At 39.2% G+C, this 21,333-nt stretch overlaps 1 protein-coding gene across 1 annotated transcript in view; it reads left to right on the top strand.

Annotated features, from left to right (window-relative positions):
* Window positions 1-339: 339 nt before the first annotated feature.
* MAN2B2 (mannosidase alpha class 2B member 2) overlaps window positions 340-21,333 on the top strand; it is a 943,157-nt gene continuing 922,163 nt past the window's right edge. Inside the window, exon 1 of the mRNA XM_044062827.1 lies at window positions 340-559. Coding sequence (XP_043918762.1) covers window positions 431-559 — 129 coding nt within the window. The 5' untranslated portion in view covers window positions 340-430. The remainder of the gene's footprint in view (window positions 560-21,333) is intronic.

Here is a 21,333-nt window from a genome sequence, read left to right as displayed (position 1 = left end):
TTACATTTGAATATTAGTATACATAAAAACGAGTAATAAATGTTCGTGGTTGTAAAAGTATAATCGTTATATTACAATGTAATCTGGAATCATTTGCAATTTATTTATTTATTCACTTATTTTTGAGATTAAGATTCGCTGATAAGAGTTTAAGTAACATTCGTAATTTAGAGGATTACTTCACCTAAAATAGGAAGAATTAGGGCACATGGTTTTAAAAACAGCGGTCGTATCACAAGTGTATCTAAAAGACTTAACATTTGTGTTTGCGAAAGACAGTCGTTTATCACTACCATCGATAACTTAATAACGGTAAGGAAGTTGGGTTGTCTAGACACGCCTTATTTTTAAGGCGGAATAAGGAAGTACTTTGTGGTGGAATCACGTGAAATGAACTGAGCATGTAAATATTAGAAGCGCTCAAGTTAAAATGGAAACGTTGAATTTTTTATTTTTATGTTTTAGTTTTTTATTTGTGTCTTCTTACGGCGATGACTTGATTCGTGCATCTGTAGTTCCTCATAGCCACATGGACGTTGGCTGGGTTTACACTGTGCAGGTAATGTCCGTTTAAAATTCTCGATCAGAAAATAGTTTTAATGTACAGAAAATTATTAGACTCCCATGTTTAGTATAGATCTGCTGCCATTTACTTTTTTGTGTAAGACATTTACGTGATTTATTGTTGAGACGGGAGGAGACTGTCTCTATTTTCTGTCTTTACCGTTGTATCGGAGTTCCTGCATATTACATACAAATTGTATGATACAATTCGGTCATCTGCAGGAACTCCGATACATAAAGCTAGGTTGGCAAGAAACCTGCAAACGTTGATAAACTTCTATGAGTTCACATTTACAAATGTCTGATTCTGGAATATCTAGCTTTATGCATTGGTAAACTGAAAAAGAAACTTAAGTTTATTTTCTTATCTGGGTTAAACTTAGGGGCAGCCCTTATAGCGGGTACACGGAGGTGGCGAGAGGACTCCGGTGTGAAGTGATCTGTCCACCGCCAGTGTAGAAGTCCAATACACAGTCATACGACTGCCAATCTACACATCAGTCATAGATGTATCAGAAAAAGTTTTTTTTTTTTTTTTTACTCATAATAGACTGTGTTAGGTAGGGATCACGGTTGTAACCAGATTTTTTTCAGTTTGAACAGTCGATCTGACAAATGGCTTGATGGTTGGACCCACATATGGTTCACCAAGTCACAGGACCATATACAAAAGTAATAAACATGCAGCACTGGAAATACTGGTCGAATGGAACAGCGAAATAAAGCACGTAATGCATCTCAGACAATCCATGTGTGATTAATGGCATGGTTGCTGGAGGGACTGGGCAGGGGAGGATGGGATACCATCTGTGGGGAGGGAGACTGTCTAGGCTTGCTACAGTAGTGGCCTTAATAGCCTGGCAAGCTCATTCTGCAAGTGATATACCATTTGGTCAGCGGGTTGACCATGTGCAGAAATGCACATGTATCTTCGAAGTCAGAGATTGTTGAGTTGGTAAAGCTACAGTGGTGTGGTGGGGAGTTAGGACACACTTCCTGGCAGCAGAATGACTTTGCATTATAGCTGTTGGTATCTCAATGGTCCCATAAAAGGGTCAAGTTGAGTCCAAGGAAGGCTGGCTAAGGTAGGACCAGTAGACCCAGTGAATGAGAAGAGGAGCTGGTGGCAGCTAATGATCAGCTTCATGGATGGAAAAAAATATGCAGTTCAGGTAGACATCCTCCTAGTAAGGAAGGGGCATGAGGGTAAAATCAGAGACTGCAAAGTCTTCCCCAGTAAAACTGTCAGCCCCCAGCATAAACCACCGGTGGCCACATTCAGCTGTGATCAGTGTTCAGAGAAGGCTCTAGGGTCAACAGAGGCTAGACTGAAGGCCTGGAAGTTTACTGGAAGAATCACAGGAGTTCAAGGAAATACTAAGTACTGTAGCACCACAGGAAAAAGAAGAAATAAGTGGAGTCAAAGAACAGTAGCAGTGTCTCAAAGCTACATGTGTGAAGATGGTAGAAGCCACTAAGCCATTTGTAGAAATAAGGTACATAAGTAAAGTTGTTAGTAGAATGGTGAAATCCAGGAAGTTCTCAAAAGAAAGGAGGAGTGCAGTAAGAAGTGGGAGATAGAAGATATGCATTAGGCAAAGAAGGAATACTGGTTGGCTAAGAAAAGGGCAAATAGAGTCACAATGTCAAAGAACAAGGCATCAGAGAAACTCCATCAGCATCTTGAATGTGACACAGCAGATGATAGAAATGCTAACAGGTTGCAAGGCAAAGGGAGATACATAATGAAGACAGTAGTCAGACTCCATTCATAAGGGGTACAGAGATAATCTGCTTACCTGTCCATAGGACATTATAGACTGATAGGAGCACTTCCATTAGTTTCTGAATGAGAAAAAAACCCATAGAAGCTGTACTGTTCCTTGCACAGCCTACAGTGAAAGATGAAGAACCCAGCCTAGAAGAAGTTAGAAGGGCATTAAGGTACATGAAGTCAGGATATGCTGCAGGCTCAGATGAGGTCATGGCAGGTATGATCAAGATGTTTACCAAAAAAGCAAAGTCTCCCAATGGTCAAAGATGGCTGAAAGAAATAACACCGTCTTTAGCATACACAAGTTTTATTCTACCCTTTCGTCTGAACTGACTTCTTCAGAATACAAGTAAAGCATTGTTCTGATCCTTTTTATATACAGATAACCCAAGTAAAAGACCAATTGAACATTTTAAAAAGACATTTAAAAAAGCAATCCCAAGCACATTAAAAAACAATAAGCCAATACATTAGAACAGTACTAAGTAAAGACAGACAATTTTCTCATTTTTAATTTTTTATATTTTAAAAAACACTTAATGTTAATGGTTTCATTCAGACCAGGTCTTCTGTCTGCTTCCAGTTTCACCTGCCACAACGTTCCCCTCTGTTCTAAATAATTTTTGAAATCACCACCGCTTAGATTTGCATCTACTACCTCCAATATTGAAAACAGAATTTTTTTTGTATTTTTCGCACTCTACAGAATATTTAAATAATGCATTTTTTGCATCCTTTATACTGTAAATATGTTCCGTCATGTGTTCTATGAGGGTACGTGTAGTCATTCCTACATAAAATGCTTCACAGGCACTGCACAAACTAATGTACACTACCCCTTTTGTTTTACAAGTTAGATGTCCTGGGACCTTAAAGGTGTGTTGAATGTGATTTAGCATAATGTATGGACCTTCTGAAACATATCTACAGAAGTTACACTGACCACATTTCTACATTCCAACCCTTTTGGTAGAATACAAAGTACCTAGAGAGCATCTAGTATGATCCTTCTGCAACAATTTCTTAATGTTGTAGTTGTTTCTATAAACAAAGTTAGGTTTGATCCCTGACACTTTAATCAAATCAACGTTACCCTTTAAAATCTATCAGTTTGTTTGTATTATATTCCAAAATAATGGGACAGTTTACAGTCATGTTCAAGATGCAGACTCCACCATGTTTTAGATAATTTTCAATGTAAATGCCCCTATTACTTACAAAGGGCACTCTAAGAATAGGGAGATATAAAAGATATCTTTTCTTTAAAATATCTTGACTTAACACACACAGATACTATCATATCCCCTCTTCAGAAACATATTGGTTATCATACCAAACTCACCTAACAAATCTGAATCCTTGGTAGTCATACGACTGGCACGTGTATATTGCCCCTTTGGTATATTTTTCTTAACAAAAAATGGGTGATTACTCCGATTAAGCAAATACCCATTTGTGAAGGTTTCTTTTCTGTGTATTCTACTATCAAACAACTTTGTCCCTTCATCCCATTTTAAGGAAACGTGGTATGGAGAGAAAAGCATACCCTAGATGACTGGAGATAAGCATTCTAGTGCCAGTGTACAACAAAGGGGGCATTCACAACTGTGACTGGAGATAAGCATTCTGGTGCCAGTGTACAACAAAGGGGACATTCACAGCTGTGACTGGAGATAAACATTCTAGTGCCAGTGTACAACAAAGGGGACATTCACAGCTGTGACTGGAGATAAGCATTCTAGTGCCAGTGTACAACAAAGGGGACATTCACAATTGTGAGTAGCACAGTCATCAAATTCCTGTCATAGTGCATGAAAATGATGAAATGGTGATAAATAAATGAATACGCAGATACTCAGAGCAGTAGAAAGTAAGATGGGAGATTAGCAGTTCAAATCAGGATGTAGTACCACCTCCCAGATACTTGCAATAAGACAGGTAGTGTACAGTAAGTTGTAGATTTGAAAAGAGTTCGACTGAGCATCCTCAACTCGGAAAAATATGACAAGTTCCCAAGAAAGATTATTTGCACATTCCTGAAATAGTTCACCGTTGCAGAACTATTGGTAGAATTGGTGCAGGCTATGTACAAGACCCAATAACACAAGTATGAACAGTGTTTGGACTTGCATAGGGGTTCCAGTGTTTGTGCTTCAGGATTCATTTCAGAATCCACTACTGTTCATACTGGCGAAGGATTACATTAGCAAACAAATAAAAGAGGTAGAGATCAGCAAAGCTGCTGTATGCAGACAATGTGGCACTGCATTCAGACTCTGAACAGGAACATTGGCAACTGACAGGGGGACTGGAATGCAAAACTAAAGGCACATATGATGAAACTGAGTACAGATGAGACAGTTGCCCTGACAGCAAATGGAAGAAGTCAGAAGAAGTTGAAGATTAAGACAGAGGGCGAAAATAATCAAACAGATCAACGGCTTTAGGTATCTTGGAAGGGTGGTTGAGGAGAAGGAAAGTCTGAAAGAGGAGGTTAAAATTAGAATCAGAAGAGCTACAGCTAACTGGCACAGAGCATCACGGGTACTGTGTGTTTCAGAAGAACACCACAAAGGCTGAAGGGTAAGGAGTACAAAGCAGTGATGCAACCTGAGCAGTGAAGACAGCGCAGTTGAGGAAGCATGAGGTGATACAGATTAAATGCCTGTGACAGGGGGTAAGATGCACACTACAGGTCAGATAAAGAAATTAAGTTAGAGCAGAAACCAGAGTAGCACCAATTGCCTAGAAGGTCATGGAAAACACATTATGTTGGTTTAGTCACATGTGCAGGAAAGCATAAGGACAGTTTGATGAAGAAGACTTGGGAGTGTCAGGAAAAAGATGAGGAAATGTGGCCATTTGACCAACAGATGTATCGATTGCATGTGGGAGGATATGTGACAGTCTCATGTGACTGTTGAAGATGGTTGGAGAATGGCACTGATTTGACAGAGGTGGCAACAGTTTGTGACACCTTGACACCATGTGGGAAAAATGGGGTTGCTGATGACAATTTAGTGTGACAAAAGCATGGGATGATTTTAGACGTGAGCATAGAGCTTATAGCTTCATCAGCCCCCATGTTAATACAGCCCTCATCACCGGCGCAGAGTTTTGCAAAGCAGAAGTGGTCTGAATGATGTTTTGTGTTAGTCTGCACAGTGTCAATTCACTTGTTTTAATTTCCACTTGTTAACAGAGGTAAAACACTTATCCATATGGACCATTTCTTGGTTCTGCCCAGAAAGGTATTATAAGCAATAATAATAGAGCACATGCAGTGTACGTAAAAGTTACATAATAGTTTGGTCACGTAAAAGGTTGCTGTAAGTAAGCTGTCAAGAGTTATCGTTGTATCCTTAAACTTTTAACATGCCTATTATTACTAAGCAATTAAGAATGATAGTTATAATATGTACAATTTACGTAGAGAAAGATTGAGAGAGATGGAAAGAAGGAAGTAGATAAAGAAGCAAAGGATGTATGAGAAAAGTGATTATTCATTTTCAATACGTAGGATGGTAAGTGGGGGAAGAATCAGTGCAGGACTGATGAATTAAGTAGTGAGTATGTCATGCTGAGGATGAGTAAGGGATAAATAACTTAAGCTATGCTTCCTTTTTGTGTAATTTACAGTTGCTCTCATTAATGTTGCAGACTGCTGCTGTTTTATGTAGATGTAGGTTAACTTTTGGAATATTGCTGCTAGTTTCATTACGGTGCTGTACTTGTCAGAAAACAATTTAATTTTTGTACCGTAGTGCAAAATATTTTGTAAAGGTGTTTTATGCACATCTGCATAAAGCTATAGCTGGGTGAATAGTCTGGTTTGTGTGTGTCTTTTGGCTTTTCCCGGTTAGGGGTCGCCACAGCGGAACTCCAGTCCGCTAATGATTGGCAGTAGATTTTTACGTGCCGAGTTGCCAGCCCTGACGCACAACCTTCAACGAAGGTACGTCCATTCATGCAGTCTCCACACAGAAGACGCTCTAGCTGAGAATCGAACACGACAACGTCGTACTGTGAGGCGACAGCGCTACCGCAGCACCACCACCCCAGCTTGGGTGAATAGTCTGATAGAGACAGAAAAAGAAAATACAGCAGAATCATTAATTAACAAAGTTGTCTTGAATGTGGTAGCTTTTGTGTAAGGTAATACCATTGAATTATGAATTTAGGATATGAATCCTGAAGCAGTTTTTTTTTTTTATTTAAATGGAAATGTTTTACATTACAAGAAGAGATAAGATTATCATGTATGGGAGCTTTACAAAGAAGGAGCAGTTACAGCACAGAAGAAACACGCAGACAGGCTACAGAAGACAGCTGCAAACTGATTTGCAGCAACAACTCAGAACTTGTATGCACTCTGGTTTGTGTTTTTTACCTGTAGCACATGTGAGTGCAACAACACATTTAGTTATATGCTGTGGTCAAAGACAAAGTAGTTTATCACCTGTAGTAAGTGTCTAGCAAAACTTGTATATATTAGCTGCATTTTGTCAGATTGTATGGGCCATTGGGTCCTGCACATTTATTTATTTACATTTGTTTATCAGGAAAGTCCGATTGGACACAAGTCCTTTTTCAGTGGAGGCCTAGGGAGAAAAGCTCTAAAGCACAAAAAAAAAAATGAACTATACATGGAATTACAATAAGTAATTGCTTCATTGCTTAGAAGAAAATCATTCACAGGGTCGGTATTCATTGTATGCAGCTATTCAGAGTGAATACCACTCCCTCTACTGCCCACTTTTCTCTAGGTGGGCTGCTATAATCCTGGTAGTTAGAGATGAGATATTTGATTCTGCAAACCAGTTTTGTTTGCACAAGTTTTTTTTTCTCTACACCTTCAGAACATGTGCCTTTCATTTTTCCAAGTGTTGTAGATTATAATGTGGTATTGTGCTACCGTGTACTATTGTATAGCTAATTACAGGGATTTTCTTCCTGCCTAAGTGTAACTGGACAGTCGAGTAACAAAGCATACATGCGCGCACACACACACCTACAGACATACACACAGTCATGTACAAACAGATAAACAGAAAAATACATAAAAGTTGTGCTAAAGCTATAAAAGATAATGGGATGATGGCTTCCTAAACAAATTCTATATTTTATCAGAAATGTAAAGATGACTTCACTAAAGCAAAAAACAAAAGCTGCTTTCTGGCCTTTTTTGATATTTTCCATTGTCTGAGAATGTACAAACATTGGTAGTTTAATCTTTATAAAAGTATTACACCAGTTAAAAGCAAATATCATGAATCTCTTTTCTGTGCGATGCCAGCTTTATTTTTTTTTTTGGGATATCATGAATCTCTTTTCTGTGCTAAATCCCATAATTCTGCCAGCAGTTGCCATCATCTCATTAGCCTATTTTACCTTACAAAGAAACTACAATAGTTTACTACATTTGCCTTGATTTTTCTTGCATCTTCTCCTTATCCCTTGACTGTTAACTCCGATGCAGAAATGAAAAGAAAAAATGTTCTCTTTTCCCTTTGCATCCCCTGCATTTTTTGCCTTGTGTCTCACTGATGTATAGATTGTTGCCACTTGGATAACCATTGTCCAGCTTCCCCTTGGCCCATTTATGATATGGATTCATACTGGGCTGGCATAGTGTTCCATTCATGATATTTTTATGAATGTATACTGGGCTAACAAACACAGGGGGCCTTTTTGTATGCCTAGTCATGCAGCCCAAATATATCCAGCAAGTTGTGGTGCCTTAGAGGTTATTCTGTGTCAAAAGATGCTGAGCGGCTTTCTGGCTGCAACATATCCCATACCTTGGTTCTTAATAGGGTTTCTTCATTAGTTGCCAAGAACTAACAACAAACTTACTTGTATGTATTTCCAAGGGTTTGCTATAGATCTCCTGAAAGGCACTGCAGCATCTGAGCAATTTTCAGCCCTGTGTCAACATTCCAACCTCTACAAGCATATTGCACTTTTCATCACTAGGCCTGCTAACACTACAGACACCCCCCCATAGGTTCATAGGTAGGTACTAGGCTATCGGCCCTGGGGCCTATACAAGCCCAGCCAAAAAAGTACCCTGGCTTTTGCCACCCAAGAAAATAATTTTCCTGTGCCACTGTCGAGCAGAGCCACAGAGGTGATGCCCGGGGTGAATTTCCTATTTCCCATCCAATCATCAAGATTTTTCTTGAAGAGTGCTAATGAGGAGCTTTGTTTGATATAGATAGGTAGTTTATTCCAGAGTATGGGAAGTCTCTGGGACAGGTATCTATCCCTCCGGCATGTTCTGTTTATTGTGGTGACAAGGTTTAGGTCCCTAGAGCGTGTAGCTCTGAGGGATTGGGATTTCTTTAAGTGGAGCATGTCCAACAGTTCTGGGTTTGACATAGCTTGGTATGTTAGGCAGAGATCACCTCTGAGTAGGCGATATGCAACGATGAGACGGAGTAAAGCTGGAGTTTTTTGAGATGGTCTGCGTAGGGCATCTGTTTGAGGCCGGTAATTCTCTTTGTGAGGTATTTCTGCGGCCCTTCCAGTTGTTGTAGATGTCTTGTGAGGTACATACCAAAAGGGGCGTTGTACTCTACAGTGGGTCTAATGAGTGATGAGTAGAGGGGAACAGTGACCTCTCTTTTTCTGGATGAGAAACCTTTTGTGATGAGTGTTTTGTAGCAGTGTTTCTGGAAGTTTACAGGTTGCTACTTTAAAAATGAAGTCTTCAAACTTGGGAATTAACCTGGCATCTCTTCAAACAGGCATTGTGAAGAACTATCAACTAGCATCTCTCAATTGTCCAGATTTTTGCAGAATGTCCAAATTTTTACCTCATGTTAATGGTCTGTTCCTCATAAAATTTGTGATTTTCTGATAAATCAGTGAGGATTGAAGTCATTAAGTAATAACGGACATTTGTGTTTCAGACTTCATATCCTGTTAGTCTAATTTCCTAAGTTTATGAGAGCAATATTTAAAAAGTGCCCCTCTTTCTGGGCCTTTGTCCCACATTATTTTAGGCTTTGTTTAGATTACCTGCATTAAGAGGTTGAGAGGCATGTCCACTACAATTTTTTTTTTTTTTTTTTTTTACAAGTGGCAAAGCCGTCCACACTCTAGAGGACGGAGTCATGCACCTTGATCTCCTACTACTTTTATTGTAATTTTAGACTTCATATCTGTGGACAAGGAATGCTAAGAGGATATTGCTGAGATACAATTGTCAGAGTGGATTTTTTTCCAGTACAATTATTTCAGACATTATTTTTAAGCATGCTAGAGCAGAAAGACCATTTGTGTCTTGTAAAGTTATTTCAGACTTCATACTTTGCTTATTGCAACTCTAGATCAGAAAGTAAAGGTCTGTTTTATTTGTAAAAGCTGCAGTGTGAAACATTGTAGAAAACAGTTTACCATTGTGCTATAATCTTGCTTTTTATGAATAAAATACTTTCAAGTCTATAGAATTGAATTTGAGAATGTAAACGGTAATTGTCATGAGACAAAGAACCTTCTAGAGGTGTGACAGTCTAAGCTGTCATTTAAATGATGAAATAAAGGATTATTCTATAATGTAATTGACAGCTAAAAGGTATGAGTTGTGATTCAACAAAAAGAATATTCCAAACAGAACCTTATAAGCTGTAAAGCTACTGTGTATTGCACTTGGCTTATGTATTTAAATTAGCCTTTGTAGTCCGCCATTTTAAATTCACATTTTTTGTAATGTCAATAAGCTGTTATTTCCTACTCTGAATAAAGTTTATTGACGAAGCACAATTTATGTCTCAAAGACCTTCTTTAAGATAGAATGCAGTCAGATCTTTACAAGGAGCTGAAAGCGGTAGATGCTGAGCTGGAAAGTATACAATGAGGGCATAAAAATAACAGAAGGGTCTTTTTCTTATCTTTGGATGATTTGTCTTCAAAGAACCATCTCACTCCATTCCTGACCCTGAGATTTGCTCTTTTTTTCTTTCAAAAATCGAATGCTGTCCATTTACAAGACCTCTTCCATGCCAAGTACTGTGTTTGGTTCTCACTGGCTGTAGCAGAAGCAAAGTACTTATTAAGCACTTGTGAATGTTTCTGAAAAATCTTCATACAGCATTCTTCCAGATTTCTTCAGTGATGCCAGCTTTTTTTTTTGGATACCATGAATCTCTTTTCTGTGCTAAATCCCATAATTCTGCCAGCAGTTGCCATCATCTCATTAGCCTATTTTACCTTTCAAGGAAACTACAATAGTTTACTACATTTGCTATAATATTTCTTGCATCTTCTCCATATCTCTTTGTATATGCCACCCTACAGTGGTTCCCTTTAAGGGACTTGATTAATGATTATGCATTATCTGCAGTGTCAGTACAAGGAAATGTAATACAGAAACAACATAATACATATTCCTTAGATACTGTGACACAGCTGAGAAAAAAAAAAACGCAGATGGTGTTACATACTTCCATACATGTGGTAGTTTCACTGAAAGTACAACTTTATTTAAAGACTGAGATGTCTGGCAGTTAGTGCAGAAGATTAAAGCTTTATACAAGACTTTCTAGTGCTTTTTAAGTATAGAATCTTATTTATAGTTCCATAAATAAATGTCTTTAAAAGGACACTTGCCAGATGCGTTTCATACAGGATGTGTTTATTACAGTATTACATCCATTGCCAGTCAAGAGAAAAAGAGTATGCGGAACTAGACAAACAAGAACATTATTTAAATAAGTAAAACAAACAAGAGCTTTCACAAATTAGTAGCATTTAATATGGTAATCCAATCATATTGTGACATTTCTGTAAAATGTATAACATCACCTCCTAGCAATTAAGCACAGAAATGTGAAACATACGTTGATTCTTTGATACATTTTAAGTGGTGTGTATTGTATATCATGTCATATTTTTTAAAGATTAAATTGTGACTTACATGCTTGTTTTTATAAAACTTGATAAAGCTCAAGAGAATGCAGAATTTGTTTTATTTTGTTTATTTCAATAAACTTCTTGTTTGCCTGGTTCTTGGTACCCTTATTTTCCTTCATTGGTTCTGCTTTTATGTATACCAGGGTTTTCATCAAATCACCACTTTACTTCTGCAGTACCAGTATATCACCTGAAATCTAGTATAAGATGCCTCACAAACAGCACTACAAATGAGGACTATTATAAGACGTCTCTGATTTAGAGATTACGCCAGCTAGGAGTTAACCTGTGGACTAGCACATGAGATGCAGCTTGTATGTGTTGTTCCATGTTTTAGTTAATATGTTAAAATTATAATGGGGGTTATGTAGACTGTGGTTTTGCAGTGGCTAATATTGTCTAGTTCTGTAAAGTTCAGAAAATTATATTTTTAGATCTGAGTGTAGAACCTTAATATGAATTGTGGATAGAACTCAGTCCAAATTGATAGTGGTATTTTGTTTTTTTGACATAGTTAACAGTTGGAAAGTTCAGAGATTATCAAAACAACTACTGTTTACTGCCTTAACCACTTCCCTTGTTTGTTTGATATGAAGACTCGCTTGACTATTTATTTATTTATTTATTTATTTATTTGACATTTGTTAACCAGGTTGGTCCAACTGAGCTAGAAGGCCATTTTCGGTTGAGATCCAAGGAGAAAAACTCCTGGATATTACACACATAAATTCACAGCAACAGAACAGTATATTTGAATTCATACATAATAGTAAGAGTGAATAGTACAACAAGGACTATACAAAAACAAAAAGTTGAACAAAAATACAGTAGCAATCGAAAGTGGCAAGCTTGAATGTGTACAGTATGTATTTACAAATGAGTCAAGGAAAAGTACAAGACAGAGGCTGTAAGTTTCAGTAACAAAAAGTAGAATAGAATACATACATAATTACATTGTTAGATGTAGTGGATACTTAGTAGTGACATTACTAGTTGAGTAAAGCTACCTATAATGGGAGGATGCATGAAAAAGCAACCATAAAAGTTGTTGGGGAGAGAAGTGAGTTGAATGAAGAGAGGTATGGTTGGAAAGATGGGAGGGTTCAAGTAGGTTCCTGGCAAGGGCAGATTTATAAGCTTAAGAGAAAATATTTTAGTTGCTTTTTGAATTAAGTTGTATTTGAGATGCTTCTAATGGAGTTAGGAAGTTTGTTCCAGACTAGAGACACATTGTAGTTGTAAAGTAGTTTACCAATATTTTTGTTGGATTTATATATGTCAAGGAACTGTTGGTCAAAGCTTCTGAGAGATCTGGTGGGGGTGTAGAAAGAAACTAGTGTAGAGAGGGAGGAGCAAGCAGTAGGTTTGTGTAGGATGGAGTGTGCGATTTGTAACTATGCTATAAGAAGTTAGTGGGGGAATTCTGGCCATTGCAGGTTTTTTTTTTAATGCAATCCAATGGTGAGATTTGTAAGGTTGGTTCATTGCAAATCTTGTCCATCACTCCTCCTTTAGTCAAGGTGACCGGTAAGCTAATCACCCTTAACATCCAGAAAACATATAATGAATATAATTTTCATTATATGTTTGTTCTAGTTGTGAGATTACTGTGGATTGTAGGTTTGTGAGGATCGGAGCGTCATAAAGTAGGCCTAGCAGTAGGGAATCCCTAGCTAGGGATAGTGTGGCTTCAGGGGTAAAGAATTTTCTGTTTCGATACAGTAATCCTACTTTTTGATGTATTTTTGATGCACGTGATGAATAAGCTGGTCAGATCTTAGCTGGTCATCTATTATGGTGATGAGTTTTGTATGAGAGTCTTCTTTGATGATACTGTTCTCTAGTGAAGAGATGGAAAAGGAAGATTTATGGTCTGAGAGTGATCTTGGTAGGAAGAGTAAGAGTTTAGTTTTTTTAGGGTTTAGGATAAGCTCATTTTTCGACAGTGTTAAATGTGTTTTATGTAAGAGAATGGAGATGAGATGTAATCAGAGGAGGTGATGAGGGTCAAGTTGCCTGTGTATTGGATAAGAGACATGGAAGAGCTCTCGGATCATGTGACCCAGGCAGGTATGACCCTAGCCCTGAGTAGCATCCTGCCTTCGCCCAGAATGATACCACATTATAAGGACAAAATGATTGACTTCAACAATTGGCTAAGCTTCTGGTGTCATTCAAAGGGGATCCAGTATCTGTCTGCCTGGGACGACATGATTGACAGACCACGATGCTTTGCCAGAGATGGTCTGCACTTGTCGCCCCTGGGATTCAGGTTACTGGCTAAGGCTCTTGCAACCCCTATAGTGCCTTTTTTAGGCAAAGTTCAAAGGACAAAACCACCACCGTAACAGGTACAAGCATGCAAAATCTGAAGGTAATGCTACTCAATGCTAGAAGTCTAAACCTCAAAATGCACTCTCTCGAGGCACTCCTAAAAATTGAGAACATCGATATCTGTGCAGTAACTGAGACCTGGTTCAAGGCTCCAGAGAGCACCCCTGCAATACCAGGCTACAACTCTTACTACACTTTTCGGCCACCAAACCAGGACCGAAACACTAAAGGTGGAGGAGTGTCAATATTCACCAAGGATATTCACTCCACCAGGCTAGTTGCCCAACACAATGCGTCTGAAATTCTCCAGGTGCAACTAACACTAGGTAAGACTGTAATCCAAATTGTAGCTTGCTACAGATCCCCCACCATACCACAAGATTCTCACTACACCTTTCTAAACATACTGGAAAATATTAAGATAGAACCAAACACCCCAATACTGGGCGATTTTAACTACCCTGCCATTAACTGGGAAAACTACTCCTGTGCCAACACCTTTGCCCAACGGTTCTTGGAATTCATAAATTCCAATGCCCTGGATCAACTAATCCATAGTCCCACCAGGGGGTCCAATATTCTAGACCTGGTCATTACCAACATGGGAAATCGATGCTCCACACCTATGGTCACTCCCTCGTTAGTCAGGTCTGACCATAAGCTAATCACCCTTAACATCCAGATCCCACCCCCACTCCCCAGTAAGGAAACCTCCATAAAAAACTTCTCCAAAGCTAACTTCATACTACTCAAGTCAGAAGTGACAAATTTCATGACACCCATGCAGACAGGAACTGAAAGTTCAACTGCTGAATCCTACACTAAGGCACTGTACGAGCACATCCACTCATGCATGAATCGTGCCATCCCAAATAGAACCAAGGTGCTCTCATCCAAAAAAAGGAAGCCAATCTGGTGGTCCCCTGCCATGCCATCCCAAATAGAACCAAGGTGCTCTCATCCAAAAAAAGGAAGCCAATCTGGTGGTCCCCTGCCATAAACAAACTTTACAACAAAAGGAAGAAACTGCTGCAGAAAAGAGGAAAATCCCAGAATACAAAAAACTCCTTTACAAGCCTCAGTAAGAAACTGAGATCCCTCATAAAATCCTCCAAAGCTAGTTACGAAAATAAAATTGCCAAATGGCAATGCTCAGATCTGCTCTGAGCTAAAACATAATGGCATTAAATATACTGATCCCAAGGATATTGCCAATATCCTGGCAGATCGATTCAGTGCCAACTTCACCCCCCTCTTACCCCCTAAATGGCCCATCTCAATACTGGAAGATTGCCAAATTCCGGTAATAATGGCCACACAGGTAAAAAAACGCATTCTCCAAAGCTAAGAATACAGCATCCATGGGACCAGATGACATCCCGGGCTGTGTACTACATGAACTACAAAATGAACTGGCACCTCACCTAAGTGTCATGTTTAATCATAGCCTCACCTCAGGTTTTGTGCCCACTGAGTGGCGCACAGCTACAGTTATCCCACTCCACAAGGGGGGATCCACCTTGGATCCTGGAAACTACCGTCCCATCAGTGTGACAAGCCTTATCTGCAAGGCCATGGAGCGTATTATCATGGAATGTATAAACAAAGACATTGGCAACCTTCAAACACTGGACCCCACCCAGTGTGTCTCCTGAACCTGATTGACTTCTTCAAATCAGTCTACAGAGCCATGGACAAGGGTAAGTTGGTCCACACAGCCTATCTAGACCTTGCCAAGGCCTTTGACACCATCCCCCACTCTGGAATCATAGATAAACTTACTAAACTGGGCATTAATCCCTATGTCACCCAATGGGTTGCTAACTGGCTTACTGAAAGAACCCACACTGTAAAAATAGCCAACTCCAAATCCAGCCCCAGACAAATGACAAGTGGAGTACCTCAGGGTTCAGTCCTGGGACCGCTCTTGTTTGGCATCTACTTCTCTGAAGTACAGGCTAACACTAAGGGACTCTGGCTAACAAAGTTCGCAGATTACTGCAAACTGGGAGCCATTATTTAATCCCCAAATTATGTGGATACTCTACAAAAGGGCCTTACAGAAACAGATGCTTGGTGCCAGAGCCATGGGCTCAAGCTCAATGCCAAGAAATGTATAGTTATCCCCTTTGTGAAAAAATATGTATCCGTGAATTACCATATAGGTGGCAGTACACTAAACACCGAAAGTGTGATAAGAGACTTAGGGACACAGGTGGACAGTGGTCTCATCTTCGATAACCACATTGCCACAACAGTCAGGAAATCCTTCTGTGTGGCACACCTCATTACTAAGGGCTTTTCATCCAGAAAAAAGGAGGTCATTGTCCCACTGTACTCATCCCTCATTAGACCCATTATAGAATACAACGCCCCGTTTGGTATGTACCTCTCAAGACATCTACAACAACTGGAAAGGCCGCAGAAATACCTCACTAAAAGAATCACAGGCCTAAAGCAGATGCCCTATGCTGACCGCCTTAAAAAACTCCAGCTATACTCTGTCGCATATTGTCTACTCAGAGGCGATCTCTGCTTAACATACAAGGCCATGTCAAACCCAGAGCTGTTGGACATGCTCCACTTAAAGAAATCCCAATCCCTTAGAGCCACACGTTCCAGGGATCTAAACCTTGTCATCACAATAAACAAAACATGCTGGAGGGATAGGTTCCTGACCCAGAGACTCCCCAGACTCTGGAATAGATTGCCCATACATGTCAAGCAGAGTGCCTCGCTGGCCCTCTTCAAATGGAACCTTGATGATTGGATGGGAGAAAGGAAATTCACCCCGGGGATCATGTCAGTTGCCCTGCTAGACAGGGGTCCAGGGAAGTAAATAATGTGGGAAGAAATAGCCAGGGAATTGTTATGGCTAGGCTTGTATAGGCCCTAGGGCTGATAGCCTAGTACCAACCTACAACCTATGAACCTATGAATGGCTGCAGGCAGAGTGGAGGTTCTTGGTATTGATATTGAATAGAAGGTGGGCCTAGGATTGAGCCCTGTGGGACCCTGTTTTTTACAGGCATAAAGGGGGAAGCAAGAAGTGAGCCACTGGACAGATTGTAGTCTATTAGTAAGGTAGCTGGAGAACCACTGCAAGGTGGCAGGAGAGAGGTTAAGATCAGTTTTGTTAGTAGTTTAGAGTGAGATACCATATCAAATGCTTTGGATAGGTCAAGGAAGAGACAGGACACAAGTTGGTTTATTATCTCTGGCCTCAGCAACTGTATGATTAAAAGATGAGGGCTATAGCAGTGCTTTGGTTTGGCCGGAAGCCGTGTTGGGTCAAGGAAGAGACAGGACACAAGTTGGTTTATTATCTCTGGCCTCAGCAACTGTATGATTAAGAGATGAGGGCTATAGCAGTGCTGTGGTTTGGCAGGAAGCCATGTTGAGTAGGGGTTAAGAAGTTTTCATATATTAGGTATTTAAGTAGTTCAGAGTGGATACATTTTTCTAGAATTTTAAAAAGTGGTGATAGGATGGCTATTGGTCTAAAGTTAGAGGGGGTCCGTGCAGTTGCCTCCTTTGTGCAGTGGTATAGTATAGAAAGATTTCCAGATGTTTGGAACTGTCCTTTTTTGAATTGATCTATTTATTAGTATAGAGATAGGGAAGGCAATAGAATCAGCAACAAGCTTGAGAAAGGAGGGGTAGTTTATCAGCATATGAGGAACAAGGTTTAAGTTTAAGAAGAAGAGATTTGATGTAGGAGCTGGGGACAGGTTTAAGAGAGAGGATTTTTCTTAATATGGGTAGGAGAAGGGGAAGAGTTAGGGGGACAGGAGTTATGGTCAGAGTGAGTTAGTTTGTGGATGGTGTCTATGAAGTAGTTATTAAGCAGAGTGACACTCTGTAGTGGTGAGTTATTAGGGAAGGGATTTGGGGTTGAGGGATTGCCAGCGTAGAATATTATTGATGTGGACCAGAATTTTTTGGGGTTTGAGAGGTGATTAATTGTGGTGTATTATAAAAGTTTTTCTTGTCTTGGTAAATGCATTTTTTAGTAAGGTTTCTGATTTCCTTGTAGCTTTGTCATAGGGTAGGACATTTGGTTTTATGTCAGGTTTTCCAGATAATTTCCCTTTTGTGCATGAGGGAACGCATTTCTTTTGATCACCAAGGTGTATGGGTGGCTTTTATCCTAATTTTAATTTGGGGAGCAAGTGACTCTAAGGTGTCGAGGAAAATCTGGTTAAATTTTTCCACAGCTTCACTAATGAGAGAGTAGTGAAGGAAGGACCAGTTAATAGATGCTAGTTTAGAGTTAATTGAATCAGTGTCAAAGGGGGATACTTTACTGCAGACTTTGTATATTTGGAATGGAGGGTCTTTAGATGTGAATAGGTAGGTGGTCACTAACTGAGTCGGGTAGGGTGCGGGAGTTGTAGTAAAGATTAGGGTCTGTAGTAAGTATCCAATCAAGGATAGAGCTGGTACCAGAAGTTTTATTAATATGAGTGGGGGATGTGATGAGTTGTTTCAAACCATGTAGGTTAATACACGTGTTAGGGGAGTCAGACATAAGTTTAGACAAGTCTTTGTTTACATCTGCCAGAATGATTATTTCATAGGAAATTTTGTTAGTCAGCCATGAGAGTATATTTTCAAGGACAGGAATGTTGTTTTCCTGGTGGGATGTAAACTGAGGCTACAGCAAACTTTTTTGTGGGAGTTCAGGTGACAATTTAGTATAATTAATTCAGCAGGGTGAAAGCTTGGTAATGGTGTTTGTAAGGAGGAGAGATTAAGTAAATCAGAACAGAGAATTGCAACACCACCACCTTTTTTTGTCTTTCTATTTAATCAAAATATGTTGTAACCTGGAGGTAAAATTTTGTTACTAGCTATGTAAGGTTTTAATCAAGTTTCCGTTAAAGTTAAAATATGAGGAGAGTGTTGGCTATCCAGGAGTGTAAGTCAGTGGTTTCATTGAGAAGGCTTTGTACATTAATTGAAAACAGTTCTAGGGTTTTGCGAGTGGAGCAGTATGGAGTAGGCAGGGGTGTGTTTGGGGGAGGTAGGGGTGGGGAGGGGTGCATGTTGGAGTTGAGTGATGGGGTGAGGGTCTGGGGTTGGGGTGAATGTTACCAGCTAGGAGGAGAGTCGTGTTAAATAATGTAGGAAGTGGGTGAAGTGGGTTTAGGCTATAGAACAGTACTTTTTTTGTCATTGAGGCAGATTGAGAGAGAGTTTTGACCTTGTACAGATAAAAATGGGAGGTGGTAGAGAGTCATGGCAAGATGTAGAAGGAGTGGGTTATGTTATGGTTATTGAGGGAATAGGAAAGAGTAGGGAATGGTTTTGAAAAGTGTAGTTTGTTGTGGTAAGTAGCATAAGAAATGGGATACTTGGGTAAAAGTGAGACACGATGAATGGAGTGTGAGGAGAGGGGAATTTTGATGATCAGCAAGGCTGTGACTAATTGAAAGGTAACTGAAAAATGGGATGGGTGTGGTATGTAGTTAGATGTAGTAATCTAATTGGAAGGATGATGTGAAAGGTTGGAGAGTAGTTAATGAGGATACGGTATAAATCTAATTTATGTTAGGGGTGTGTGGGAATATGTGCAGGGTAGGGGACATGAGGGTGAATGGAGCGGTTTAGACCTGACTCTGTGCAAAGGGACCATCAGAAACAATCAGAAAGGTTAGCATTAGAATACAACTATCTAGTGCTAAGAGTAGTAAAAAAATGCAGTTTTGTCTTTTTAACTTAAGTGGACAGAGTAAGGGGGGATAGGAGATTAAAGTAGATAGGAGAGAAGTATGAGCTTAGCAAACAGTAGCTGGGGACAAGATAGCTAGAGAGCAAGGTAATGGGGGGGGGGGAGTGTAGATTCCAAAGCAATATGATTAGAGAACTTGAGAAAATTAAGAAAAACTTTATCACAGTACTGGATCAAAAATAAGAGTGGGGGACACTAGTGAAAGAAAAAATAAAGGGGGAGACATTAGTCAAAGAGTACGCCAGTGCAGGATGTTCACTGGGGAGAAATTACAGCCTGGCAATGTGATGCAGAGATGAGGGCAAGGCAAAAACAATGTTAAACAGGTATATAGACTGATACCTACATTGTTAAAATTTGTTGAGAAAGATTGGGATGGCTGTTCATCAGCTCGCAGCTTTCATGAAGCAGGGTGGTAGAATTTTTAGACCATGCCACAGGCAAAAACAATGTTAAACAAGTATACAGACTGATACCTACATTGTTCAAATTCGTTGAGAAAGATGGGGATGGCCGTTCGTCAAGTCGCAGCTTTCATGAAGGTTTAGCAGTGTGGTAGAATTTTTAGACCATGACACAATCTATGAAAAGGGAGAGAAGTGAAGGTTAAAAGGAGCATATACAGGTTGTATAAGTAACAGAGTTATCAACTTGTGAGCTTAAGTGGTAAGGTCCAGTTAGAGATGAGAGGCAGTTTTAATTGGCAATTAAATGATTTAACAGCATTAAATACAGGCAAAAACAAAATCACTGCACCAGATAAAGTCCAGACCAGGCTCCAAAAATGTAATGCAAGAAATCCAAGCAGGCAAAGGATATGCACGACATAAAACCAAACTATTTATTTAGTAACCTTACACTTTAGCAAAGTCGATGCATTTTTAGTATGTTCCAACCTCAACTTGTATACTAGATTTCAGATGTAATAAATAAGGCATATATTGCAGATATTTAAACAGTATAATAGGTATCATAAATAAACCATCTCATCATGCTGTTGCAAATATACTGATGTTTTGGAAAATGTATGCAGAACTGCATCCACAAAGGCTGAAACAGTCCTGCCATCCACATAGTTAACTAAGTATACACCTTCTTCTTCTTCTTTCAGCTTTTTCCCGGTTAGGGGTCGCCACAAGCGGATCACATGTCCACTCATGACACCTTATATGAAGTTTATTTATTATATCTGAACTCCATTATACAAGTTGTGGTTGGAACATACTAGAAATGTATTTAGTTTGCTAAAGTGTTAGGTTACTTGCAATCACTTGGTTTCCACTAATTACTTAATTGGAGGGAACAAGGTTGCTAGAAGTGATTGGTTTAACAGTGCTTAAAATGTTTAGGCTTTTGATAGAATTTTATGTCTGATGAAGCGTAGAAGTACTATTGGAAAGTGCTTACATGTTTTTTACTAAATAAATTGTTTGGCTTTATGCCATGCATGTCATTTGCCTGCTTGGATTTCTAGCATTAAATACAGTTTAATTTAATAAACAGTATCAATATACAATAAATCAAAGGATTTGGCACACTAGATCTGTATTGCACATAATATAGCACAGTTTGTAATTTAAGCAAACTTAAGACACAGAAACACCTAGACTGTAGCAAAGCAACACAATTAACTAGTGGTGAAAGGAGCATCAATAGAGGCTGTAACATAACTGCTTCTATCCTCGTAGACAGAGCACCAGAGATTCCAGCTTATAAATAAACTTAATTCTCAATATAAATATAGTGAACTACAATACTTAGGAAAGTGTAGTTACATACGACACTAGTTTATTATTATTATTATTATTATTAGATGTTTTTCAGTTGACACATCTGCTTTCCAACAACAAAAAATCAAACCTTATAGCCAAAAATTAGTGCAACACAAGATAAAGCTTAAAAACAGAAGTCCAGACCACCATGGCAGAATATATCCAAACAGTTTATTTAGGTTAGAGCTTTTCACAGACTGTGCCACTTCTTCAGACCATAAAACAGAATAAAATCAAGA

This window comes from Protopterus annectens, chromosome 2.part1 (genome assembly GCF_019279795.1).
Source record: "Protopterus annectens isolate FY-2018-M chromosome 2.part1, PAN1.0, whole genome shotgun sequence".
Taxonomy (NCBI): domain Eukaryota; kingdom Metazoa; phylum Chordata; order Ceratodontiformes; family Protopteridae; genus Protopterus; species Protopterus annectens.
This window is presented reverse-complemented; position numbering and strand designations above follow the sequence as displayed.